Source organism: Sinocyclocheilus rhinocerous, unplaced genomic scaffold (genome assembly GCF_001515625.1).
Source record: "Sinocyclocheilus rhinocerous isolate Xijiao unplaced genomic scaffold, SAMN03320098_v1.1 scaffold2161, whole genome shotgun sequence".
Lineage (NCBI taxonomy): Eukaryota > Metazoa > Chordata > Actinopteri > Cypriniformes > Cyprinidae > Sinocyclocheilus > Sinocyclocheilus rhinocerous.
The window spans coordinates 178,585-191,388 of NW_015648277.1; the positions used below are offsets into that span (position 1 = coordinate 178,585).

The window sequence follows — 12,804 nt, forward strand, 5'->3', positions numbered from 1 at the left end:
CATTACCAGCAAAGGCTTTTGTACGAAGTATTAAATACATTTCAGTAAGCGTGTTCAATACATTTTCCCTGTGTAATTCCATTTTATTACACATAACTTAATTTCTGAACGTATTTGTTTTGTTTTCTTTGTATGGATGGACAACTTGGTTTGTTACCGACATCTGGTGAAAATTTCATGTCAACAGCACCTTCAGAAATATATTTACTGAGAAAAATAGTGACGTGGTCAATACTTATTTTACCCGCTGTATATATATACACAGTGTCTTTGAAAGAGCACATGCTGCATTATTTTATCAAAAACGCAGTAAAAGCAGTAGTATTATTACAGTTTACGGTGTTCAATTTTAATGTATTTTAAAATGTAATTTATTCTGGTGATGGCAAAGTTGAATTTTCAGCAGCCATTACTCCAGTCTTCAGTGTCACATGATCCTAATATGCTGATTTGGTGTTGCTTAATATTTTTGTAAAAATCGTGAAATATTTTTTTCTTGATTCTTTGATTAAAAGATTAAAGTCTTTACTGTCACTTTTGATCAATTTAATGCATCCTTGCTTATTTATTGGAAATTAACTTCATTAACTGATCGGTGTATAATGTAATTCATTTAATTACATTTTTAATCGAATGACTCTTCTTTTTAACTTACGAAACACAGCAATCACAACAGGGCAGTTTTATGTAAAACTAAAATTCAGCTAAAAGTTGTACAATTAATAATGCAAATACAAGGAGTATATTATTTAAAAGCACTTGTTTTGCATTGATTTTTTGAGGGTTTAAATTACTCCCAGTGCACCTAGGCCATGTTCAAATATAGTTCACATAAACCTGTGACCCTCCAGAGAGCTGTAGTGATGTGTTAAAGATGCGGTTCACTTACACAGTGCATATGTGAGCCAGTCGGGCTGGTCGTAGTGAACTATAGCCACACATAGTGTGTTCAGTCCCACTATACACAGAACAGTCCAGTAGAAGCTCTGGGCCTTCACCATACGGCGGATGAAGAAGCGAAACCTCTTCTCTTTTCTGCGAAAGTATGAAGAGCTCTCGTTCTTGCTGCTCTTCACACTTGTACGGGTGAATGGAGAGCCCTGGGGAGCTGCGGAGAGAGAGACTGCTTCAGATGTTCACAAAAGCTCACAGATGATGGAGAGGAGAAGAGAGGAGAGGGAGTCAACACAGACATTCTGATTTGTTAACATCGTCTTTATCCATCTTTCCACTCTCTCAATCTCCTCTTTTATTTTGGTCATTATTCTTTATGTTTCATGAAAAAAAAAAAAAAAACATCCACAGATGCAAGTTTTATGACACTTTGCCTCTGGTTTTTAATCTGCTTTTTATTTTCCATCCTGATTTTGGGAGAAAATCCACCGTGAGTTCAAAGGTCACAGGCGTTGGGCCTGGATCTTACCGACTGATGGGATGTCAGTGAAGTGGTCTTCTCCTTCCTCTGCATTGATGAGGTCATTTTTGCTCTTTTTGGCTCTCTTCAATACTAAACATGTTGGAAAGTGAATAGTAAATAAACAGTAGTAGTATAAAATATAATAATAAATTCATAAAGAATATAGTAAATTTAAAAAGTACATGTTTTTATTCATTATTAGTAGTAGTAATTAAGACTCATGCTCTAATAATGAACAAATACAATAATTTATTTGTCAATGGTTACCTGGGTTGTTGCATTTCCTCTTGTACCAGGCACCATCCTCCTTCTCCTCTGCACTTTTATCTTCTTCAGCAAGCATTACTTCCTCTGAAACAAAGATATTTCACTACTTACACTATGTGGTCGGTAGGTAGTTCTATGTGGTTGCTAGGGTGTTCTGGGTGGTTGCACAGGAGAAGAGACAGACAAAAGCAACCACTGTAAGGCTTTATTGTAACCTGATGCCACACACAGTAATCACTTCTGTCACTGCAGATCTGACAAACATCCAGCAGGAGGCAGGGACAGCAGTGAGCACTGTATCGCCCAACACATTAACGTTTTAAACAATGCAGTGAATATCTAACTGACTAGAATGGCTGTAGCAAGATACATGAAGAAGTCAAAGCACCTGTAAGCATTTAATTCCATCATGAATCTATGGTGTTAAACATCAAAGCTGGGCCACCATGGAAAAGTCTGGGAAATCACCTCTCTAAGCCAAATAAATCCCCATGGAAGAGCCCTAGTGGGCTTCTGGGAAACAAAACGGAGGATACTTCATGCTGTGACAGAGCTAATTAACCCCTGTGCTGATGGAGGATCAGTAGTTTTACAAGAAACTCTGCCACCTTAAGAGAAAATACAGTATTAGGATGAGAGGTAGAATTATAAAAGACCAACAACATCAACATTTAAAGCCAAAACATTCCTTTAGGGAAACTATTTCATTCCTTTTTTCAGATTTATTCTTGTTATGATTATTTGTTGCAACATTCTAAGGTTTCACACATCCTGCATGTGCATCTACATGGAAAATCGAGGGCTTTGTCCGTTGGGTATTTCAATTAATAATAGCCATTAATTGTAAAATGGTTGCTGAAAGTGTCACTGAATATTATTACATTACATCATTATGAAATCTAATGTACATGAGGACGAACATCAAATTTACATCCGAATGGTCATGAATGTACACAAAACTGTAGACTGCCCAAACCAAAAGTGTAGCTTAAAAATTTGAATCATCTGGATTCAGTCAGATTTATTGAATGGAAAGTATTTGTGTGCCTGGCACTGCATGTGGAAAATCATCACGTTTGACATAGTTCAAACAATGGCTGGGAAATGTGTTCCATTATTTTATATTGCATCATAAAAGCCTATATTTCAAAATAGTGTATTCATTACCAACACAGCTTTCAAATGCATGGGTTCAATGGTGTTATTCTCATGAACTTCTATTCATCAAAGAACTCTGAAAAAATGTTTGGTAGAATAATAATTTTCAACACTGATAATAAGAAATGTTTCTTGAACATCAAATCAACATATTAAAATGATTTCTGAATAATTATGTGACACTGAAGACCAGGGTAATGTCTGCTGAAAATTCAGCCTTGCTATCAAAGGAATTAATTTAAAATATATTAAAACAGAAAACAGTTATTACAAATTGCAATAATATTTCACAATATTGCTATCTTTACTGTACATTTGTTCTAATAAATGCAGCCTTGGTGAGCAAAAGAGACCTCTGATTTTCTGTTGATTTTGGCAAGTGAGACACATTACAAAAGAAAATTCAGTTTAGTTATAATAATAATTTTACTTTCTGTGCAGTTTTAGGAACACAGTATCACGCTGTTCACACAGTACAAATACTGCAATCTAACTATATTAGCATTAATATTAATGCATGGAGTATGGAGTAACACAACCGGTGAAAATCCTGAGAAAATTACTATTACTAAACTGGCCCCAGATCAGTGCAAATCCACAGCTATGGAAAGCACCAACAAACAGAGTCCTGGCTGATGAAAGAGCTGTTACAGGCAGTCATGGGAAGACTGAGGGTATGAACCAGCTGGTGGAGTGAGTGGAAGGCTATATGTGGTTGCCATGGAGAGAGGAAGTGCTGAGCAACAGACAGGCACAGATACATCAGCTCCCATCGCGGCCGAGAAGACATCCGGGAAGCGAGTGAGATAAACAATCATGGGAGAAAAAGCACGAGGTGACAGAACACTCTGTAGGGAACAGACCAAGGCCTTCTGGTGGTTGCAATGTAGATAATTCTCAGGTGTAAGTCTTGAAAAATGCATGAACATCTCTGGATTTGAAAATGGGTTCTGTGGAGATATTACATGTCAAGTGTTAATGAAGATATTGTTCACTTGAGAGACTGACCTGCTTTGCAGATCCACTCCAAGTAGCCGGTCAGCTCCCTCTCGATCTGCTGTTGTCTGCGAAGCTTCAGGAACTCCTGCCTTTTCTCCACACGCTCTCGCTCCTTTGCAAACTCCCTGTTTGTACAAATACACATAAACACACATCCATGAACACACTGTACTGCACAGAGGCATCAGGGGAGCCCTGCTCTATGGCACAGGTCATGTGTATAAGAGCATGCGTGCATCTAGTGATGCATCTACAAAAGCAAATACACCCATTGATAAAACCATAAGGTACGTGGTTGTAAAGCAAAAGTGAATGAGATAAATGCACCAAAATGAAACGTTAGAAGAAAAAGCAAGTACAAGGTGTGGCATCCACATTTGCAAGAGCAGTAGAAAAATCAATGTTTTAGAATCAATAGAAAACAACGGCTAAAAGTCTACAGTTTATGGCTCACTTAAAGCTGAAGTGTGCAATTTCTTTTTAATTGTTAAAATTCCTTCTCCTATCCTAACTTAATATACAGAGTCAGATAGTTAAGCCATTCTTATACTCACTTTCAAATATAATTGCAGGATGATGCATTACGTTGACTAACTATTGAAGTCTATCTAGATCTATAGGTTTGTAGATTTCATTAGATCTGCTTAAAAAAGACCCATTAATCCTTGTTTTCAGCATCATTACCAGCATATAGTATAAAACGTGCAATGACAAGCAATAAAACAATTTAAATATATGGCTTAAAATGCCCACAAATTGTAGAAATAATATATTTCAAAATATTGTGTTCATTACTATCATAGCGTTCAAATGCGTGGGTTCAGTGGGATTTTTATTTTAAAGAAATGACTACTTTTGTTCAGCGAGGATGGATTAAATTGACCAAAAGTGAGAGTAAAGACATTGATAATGTTACAAAAATGTTTTCAAATAAATGGCATTCTCATGAACTTCTATTAAAAAAAAATTATCATCTTCCACAAAAATATTAAGCAGAATAACCATTTTTAACACTGATAATAAGAAATGTTTCTTCAACATCAAATCAACATTAGAATGTGACACTGAAGATTGGGGTAAAATTCAGCCTTGCCATCACAGGAATTCATTTAAAATATATTAAAATAGAAAATTATTAGATAATAGTATTATATAATAATATTGTATATTATTATATATGCTACAGTTTAATACTATACAGTGCTGTTCAAAAGTTTGGTGTCAGAAAATGAATGTTTTCTATTTTAAAACATTAAAATATATTTTAACAATGTAGAAGTCTTTACTGTGACTTTTGATCAACTTAATGCACCTTTGCCGAATTAAAAATTATTAATTTCTTGCACCAAAAAATCTTACTGACCCCAAACCTTTGAGCATATATAATATTATATATTATATTGTGTATGTTTTTGTATATTTGTGTATATTTTTTTTATACACAATATAATAAATACCATCATCATTAGTTAAAACTAAAACAATTCTAATTGAAGATGATAATGGTGCACTTCAGCTTTAAGGACACAAAATAGTTGAATGGACTAATGCAAAATGGTTGATTAACTTCCTCAAGAGACGTTACAGCCTCACAAGGAAACAGAGGTCAATCCATTATTCTCAGTAATGCACCTACAGGGCTAGACAGTTTCTCTCATCTAATCTAATTTTCACCCCACAGTATGACAAAACTGTGTAGTGACACCTTGATTAGATATTTAGCTCATAGGTCGAAAAAAGTTGCATTTACTCACAAATGGCCATGCTTTGCCTGTGAGAGGCATATTTTACCCCGACTTGGTTATTAAATGAGTCCCATTCATTTTCATAAGCATTATAGCTTTCTCTGCAACATGATTATGTAAGAGCACATAAGGGAAAAAATGCACTGTTTGTGCCCCCTCACAACCTGCCATCTGTTATCATGCCGATTAGAGGACAGCGTGATGATTGACCACCATTACTGTTTAACAGGTGCGCAGAGCGTACAGAAAGGAGGTGAAAAAGAGCTATAAATGCAAAGAACAAAGAAAGAAGAAAACAAAAGTAGGGTGGACAGAATGTGAGGGATGCAATGCAAATGTTACCCGAGAATGTGATCGGAGCAGGAAGGGAATGTGAACAGAAAAAATCAAAGGAGAAAATAAAATAGGAAAGCAGTACAAGACAGAAAAGAGAGTAAATATTACATTAGACAATGCTGTATGAGAATAACTGAAAAAAAAAATTTAACTGACGTTTTTGGTGGTATATCTAGTGGATTAGCATATCCTGCAAAAAACGTCCATAAATAACTGCAAATCCTAAATAATAAATAAACTGGTGTAGAAACAATTTTTACTCAGAAATTGCTAGTGAATTTCACAATTAATGTTAAAGAAATGGAAAGTAACACACTGAATGAAACCAGAAGCTCTAACATAGAAATAGTGAAATAGCATTTTCTTGTAAAATGTACTCCAATAACCTTTGCATTATTTACAACTATGAAAGGTTTAAGGCATACAAAACTATGGAACACAAAAAATGTGTATTTAGAATAAAGGCTTCCATGTATTTTAGTCCATACAATAAAAATCAATGGGATCCAAAAGCAACATCCCACTGGACCCATTGACTCTTACAGTATGGACAAAAAATAGACATTTTTTAAAATATCTTGTTTTGTGTGCCACAAAAAAAAGAAAATCATGCAGGTTTGGAACAACATTAATTGATAACACAATTTTCATTTTTTGGTGAGCTATCCATTTAAGAACTTGATGCTGCACTAGCAGCATTTCTTCAGCAGGATTCCCATATGACAATGTGGGGGAAATACTCTTTTTTCCTCCCTGCATTGCAGTGGCAGTGTGACGGTGAGAGTGAATGTGTGTACTTGTTGTGAGTGTGTGACAGAAGAGAGGGAATACTATCTCTGTGGCTCTCTTTCTCCCTCTCTGAGGGAGAATATTCATTTTTGGGTGAACCGTTTAAAGTCCCCCCGCAGTCAATAACAGTATCCCTCAAAAACACATTTTTGATAATCAAAATGACATATTTAAAGATTTTTTCTTTTGAAAAAAATCTCTTCCTGCCTTAAAATGGCTTGAATATAATTCTACACCCTTACCTCATTTAATATACACAGAATCATGAATATGCAAATTAGTCCCCGCCTCTACTCAATCACAGCATCTCAGACTTCCTGCCCCGTTAACTGAAGCAATAAACGCTACACAATGGCAAATGGCAATACTGGGTTAATCAGCCATATATGTTTGAACCAGAGACTGAACCAGAGAAGAAGAGGAAGAGGGAATTATACAGAATCATCTGTAGTAGAATGTTTATGCATTGTATATGCATTGTATCTCTCTAACGTCGGACACATAACAGTAATTGATATCATTAGCCTTTAGCTTGACTACATTATCAAACAGCTAATAATGTGTTGCTAATGTGGCACAAGCCATGTTTCCGTTTGCCATCTCAGACAGCTGACTTCTAAAAACCAACATCCTTAGGTAGTAGACTGAGATACACTGCAGTTTTAAGGAGAAAATGCTCCGCAATGGTATTGACTGATGAATTTGGACTTGGTTGGCCTTAAAGCATATTAAAAACACCAAGCAGACATGTAAACATTAAAAACTTGATTTTCACTGCAGGGGGGTCTATCTAATCTTTATCTATTTTTCATGCTGTAAATTATAATACTTTGATGCCTGAATTGAAATATTTTAGTTAAAATTTTTTCAGACAAAAATAATTTTAAGATCAACAATTTCTCAGGTAAATACAGGTGAACCTGTGCTTCATGAAGTAAACGTCACTGGTAATGGGGCTGCTCATGCAGTCAAGGTCAAAGGCCATGGTGGGGTGAGAGAGATCAAGATGAAATGGCTATGAATTGCCTTCTAGCAGGATTCCTGCTGCCCAACTACCCACTGAGAAGATGACACGACTGCCCTCCTCGTCTCGAAACCCCCACCCCGGGGCAGTCCTCTCCTCTCTCCATGAGGCCTCACGGTGGCCTTTTGCTTTGAAGGCAGCATGGTCAGACAGGTGAACTAACCTCCCGGCCCCCGCACACAATCTTGAGAGACACAGCATGCACCATGGCAACCAGTGCATCCACAGATAACTAAAGGTTCCTTCACACTTCTCCAACAAATACCAACATTTCAAACACTATTGGAATAAAAATGCATGATGACATGCTACAGTATGCTCCATCTAAATGGATTTTTTTTTTGTTAATCAGCAAAAATGAATTTAATTGACAGAAAAGACGTATAAAATGCTACAAAGGATTTCTAATATAAATGAACTCTTTTCTCTTCATTAAAATGTCGTGAAAAAGCATGGTTTCCACAATTTTCAACATACCAATAAGAAATATTTATTTAGTGCCAAATTAGCACATTTAAATATTTGAAGGATCATGTGACACTGAATATTAGAGTAAGGGCTTCTGAAAATTCAGCTTTGCTATGACAGTAATAAATCACATGCCAGGACATTATCCATTAATTTTATGGACGTTTCGTTTAACTCTAAACAACACAATGCAGAGCATTAACACATGTAAAAAAAAAAAAATGGGGGAAATTATTTTTTTATATATATTTTTTAATATATTAAAAAAAAAAATACAGTGAGCATTAAAGACTTCTTTCAAAAACATTAAATAAATCATACTGACCTCAAACAATAGTGTATTTTATTATGAATTCAGGAAGCTTTATGATCTCATATAAAAGATTACAAGCTATATTTGTATTTATAAAAATACATTTTCACACTGTAGAACCATTTAAAGTAAACTAGCAAAGGTAAAAAAAAGAAAATGGTGAACAAAACAAATACCAACTTTCCTTTGTGATGTAGTGGTGTGTGGTGGTGTGTGGTGTGGTGTGGTGTAGGGCTGCACGATAAATATCGCACGATATTTAATGCGCATCTCGTCAGTAAAGCCGGTTCTGTAATCAGCGGTAAATCTCTACACGTGCATGCTTTCACGTGGAGCAGCATTTACTACACAGAGACGTTGTTCACAGACAAGCTGCGCAAAACCACGATCATATTTTGCACATGTTTTGCGCAGCTTGTCTGTGAACAACGGCTCTGTGTAGTAAATGCTGCTCCACGTGAAAGCACGCAAGTGTAGAGATTTACCGCTGATTACAGAACCGGCTTTACTGACGAGATGCGTATTAAATATCGTGCGATATTTATCGTGCAGGTGTGGTGTGGTGTGGTGTGGTGTGATGTGATGTGATGTGATGTGATGTGATGTGATGTGATGTGATGTGATGTGATGTGATGTGATGTGATGTGATGTGATGTGATGTGATGTGATGTGATGTGATGTGATGTGATGTGATGTGATGTGATGTGATGTGATGTATATAATATAATATAATAAAATATAATATTCAAGACAATTAGACTTAAATAAGTCTAAGCGACGTAAACAAAACAACATAACTGCTGCAAAGTCTTCTGGTCCAGCTCACTTTCTCACAAGGAGAAGGACACAGCTAGAGAAGCCTGTGCCATGCCTTTATGTAACACTTTATTTTAGCCTAATTAGATCTGCTCCTGAGCTCCTGTCATACTTTGCGGCCTGTGGTGTGTGTAGACATTTCACACTTCAGAAGGAGTTTGTAGAAAGCCTTTGCAAGTGTGATAATTTGGAGGCTACCCAAGCAATCTTGAATGCACAGTAGTTTTGAACTAGGTTACCATGAGGACAGATACACAGTTAGAGAGCGCTCACAGCACATAAAAACAGATAAGAGTCCCTGTATGGTAAAAACTGCATAAATATTCTGTCACTTCGATACACACAGAAACACACATCCTTGAATGTGCTGTGCACATGAACATTTTCTGGCAGTTGTAACCGTAAAAAGCTACCTTTCCGTAAAAAAAAAACGTAAAGCTCACCTTTAAAGCTAAAAACAGCTTTAAATTAATAAATTTCACACTGTAAGAGTAGAGACTGATAACATTACTTGAAGGACGATGAGAGAGCATGAAAATTAAGAGAGAACAACAGAGAGGGAGAGCGGATGGGGGACTGAAAGAGTGTATATGGACACAGTGGCAAGTTCATCAGTATTATAACACAGCGTGTGATTAATTACAGGAGTGACAACTGCATTGTACAAACAAATGTACTATTGCTAAGGTCTGATTCTCAGATTTGTCTTCTGTGAAAAAGATCCAAGCAACCTCACGTCACCACTAGAATTTTTGAAGAAATCTCAGTAATGTCTCGAACAATGTTCAAATACAAAAATCAAAACACAAAACTCAAATAATTCTTATTTCTCAAAAACACCAAATGCTACCCAAATGAAATGGCTCTATAATCTTACTGTATGCCAACAATTGTCTTATTTGTTACCAGAGTTGGGCAAGTTACTTCCAAAATGTAATACATTATATATTACTAGTTACTGTCTTTTGAAAGTAATTAGTTACATACACTTTTCTTAAAATCTGGAGTCGGTAAGTTTTTTATGTTTTTGAAAGAAGTCTCTTATGTTCACCAAGGCTACATTTATCTGATTAAAAACACAGTAAAAATATTTTGAAATATTACAGTTTTAAAAAACTGTTTTCTTTTAAAATATATTTTAAAATGTAATTTATTTCTTTGATGGCAAAGCTGAATTTTCAGTAGCAATTACTCAGTGTCACATGATCCTACAAAAATCGTTATAATATAATGATTTGCTGCTTATAAAACCCCAACTGTGCTGCTTATTATTTTAGTGGAAACAGTGATCCATTTTTTCAGTGTTCTTTGATGAAATGATGCCAAAGATAAAGCATGAAGAGAAAGACTCTCACTCTCATAGCTCTCCTGTCATTCTGGGATTACTGTAATCCTCAGAGAGAGAGACCAGCATCACCACGTGAGAATGAATCTTTTCAACTAAAGCCCTGAAAGCAGAGATGTCAAAGGACGTTAGAGTCCCTCTGAAGGAGCAACAATAAATATTGAATGCCACACAACAGCAACACAGACATGAAGAGCCATTCAGTGATATACAGTGAACATTAGATTGAGGATTTCCAGGAAATCATAAATTCAAATCCCACCAGCAGCTAGAGTTCACCACAAAGCATTCATCCAGAGACTTTCCATTAAAACAGTATTTGTGTGTGAGAGAGAGAATAAGGCAAACAGATAGGGGGAGAGAGAGAGAGAGAGAGAGAGAGAGAGAGAGAGAGAGACATAAAGCATGAGGGAAAAATAAAGATGCTTTAGTGTGAGGGTGTGTTATTTGTTTATAGAGAGTGTATGTGGCTTTTGGCTCAATCATAATTGATGGAGGAAAAACCTAATTGTGACCAACACTGCATTGGCAAAATAGAGCTGCCTAATCGAATTGAGAAACAGGGCTCTACTGCACTTAACGTTGCTTCTACTCTGGATATGCATAAGCTGTAGGTGAACAGATTCCAACCTGTAGGACAGAAATTATTTTATGAGGCTTTCAATGGTTTAGGAAAGCCCATTTATTTCAAAAGAGCCCACCTAATAGCTATAAGAGGCATCCCATGAATAATTTTAAATGGATGCTGTTTGTTTGCTTCGCATATAAGCATTAAATGGATACTGTATGCTTTGTATTGGCTCCAAATTGTTTAAATTTATGTGTGCAGCCAAACAAGATCATGAATTCTAAAGGTGAACAATTAGTTTAGTGGGCTACATGAAATTTACATCCCTTTCTATTGAGACAAGAGTAAAACGGATGATCTGAACTGAACTGACCAAGTGCAAATGATAGGAAGAATACTTAACTACTTGCAAGGAATAGGTATATTTAAAGCAATAATTAATAATTATTATTATTTTAACTTGTTCATTTTAATTAATTCTGATCAACTAATTAAAGAGTTATAATTTACCACCTAATGTTTTTTTAAATATCCCATAGGTTGTATGATAATACGTTTATGGGTAATTCATACTGAATTAAATTGAAATATACAGTATATTATTTTATAAAAGGAAAAAAATAACCTAAATAATTTGAATTAATTAAATTCAAGCTAAATTCAAATTTGAACACATCCTTTCTCACCACATCCTCTTTGTTACTTTAATTCAATTACATTTTACTTTACTTAAATTAATTTCTGAATATACGGCATTCTCAAATAAATAAATAAATAAACAGTTCCTCCATTTTACCATTAATGACTATGTCATCTTTAGCAAAACCCCTGGCCAGGAATTTACTTTAAAGAAATATTTTTAAGACACTTTTTAAGAATCCTGAAAAAGTTTACTTGCATGTGTACAACAGAGTTCCAAAAAATTCCCACGCTGTTTGGACTAATTTGATGGCTCTGATTTCAGACTCACCCTGACAGCACCCCCAGAACCAAGTTGAGCATGAAGAAAGAGCCGATGATGATGAGTGGGATGAAGTAGAGCCAGTTCCAGGTGTTCCCTGAGGCATCATTGGCCTGCAAAGAGACAGAAGTAATGAGAGCAGAAACTGAGAAGGAACAGAGGTACAGAGAGAAATAAACATCAGAAGAACCTGGAGGAGACCAAATCTCCACAGGCTTCTCTTGAACCCCCTATCCTTCAATAACAGCCCCTGTAATAATCTCTTTAACACATTTCACAATAACACATCCATACCTATACAGCCATAATTGTTGTCCAAGTAATTGCTTTTTGCAGAGATCCCAGGGTCTTTGCAAAGGTAAAAAAGAATGTGAAATGCAATCTACTGGTCATCGCTCTGTAAAGAAGATCGTTTTAGACTAGTGAGTGAAACTGACAGAGTTTCTCTTTGATTCACCAGCATATACAACACCGGGCCGTACACAAAGTGTTTATGAGGCATGCTAAGAGAAGATTTCTCCTAGCGCCCATTTATTCGCAAATTGCTCTAACATATTGGTTGTGATTGTTAGGGGATCATGGAGAATGCTGATTCAGC

The 12,804-nt window shown here is 35.8% G+C and overlaps 1 protein-coding gene across 1 annotated transcript in view; it reads right to left on the bottom strand.

Annotated features, from left to right (window-relative positions):
* The window catches only part of cacna1ba (calcium channel, voltage-dependent, N type, alpha 1B subunit, a), a 74,035-nt gene extending 61,722 nt beyond the window's left edge, over positions 1 to 12,313 (bottom strand). Inside the window, exons 1-5 of the mRNA XM_016514280.1 lie at positions 12,216 to 12,313; positions 3,851 to 3,966; positions 1,685 to 1,768; positions 1,424 to 1,507; positions 890 to 1,108 (exon numbers count right to left, since the gene is read on the bottom strand). Coding sequence (XP_016369766.1) covers positions 890 to 1,108; positions 1,424 to 1,507; positions 1,685 to 1,768; positions 3,851 to 3,966; positions 12,216 to 12,247 — 535 coding nt within the window. The 5' untranslated portion in view covers positions 12,248 to 12,313. The remainder of the gene's footprint in view (positions 1 to 889; positions 1,109 to 1,423; positions 1,508 to 1,684; positions 1,769 to 3,850; positions 3,967 to 12,215) is intronic.
* Positions 12,314 to 12,804: the final 491 nt, after the last annotated feature.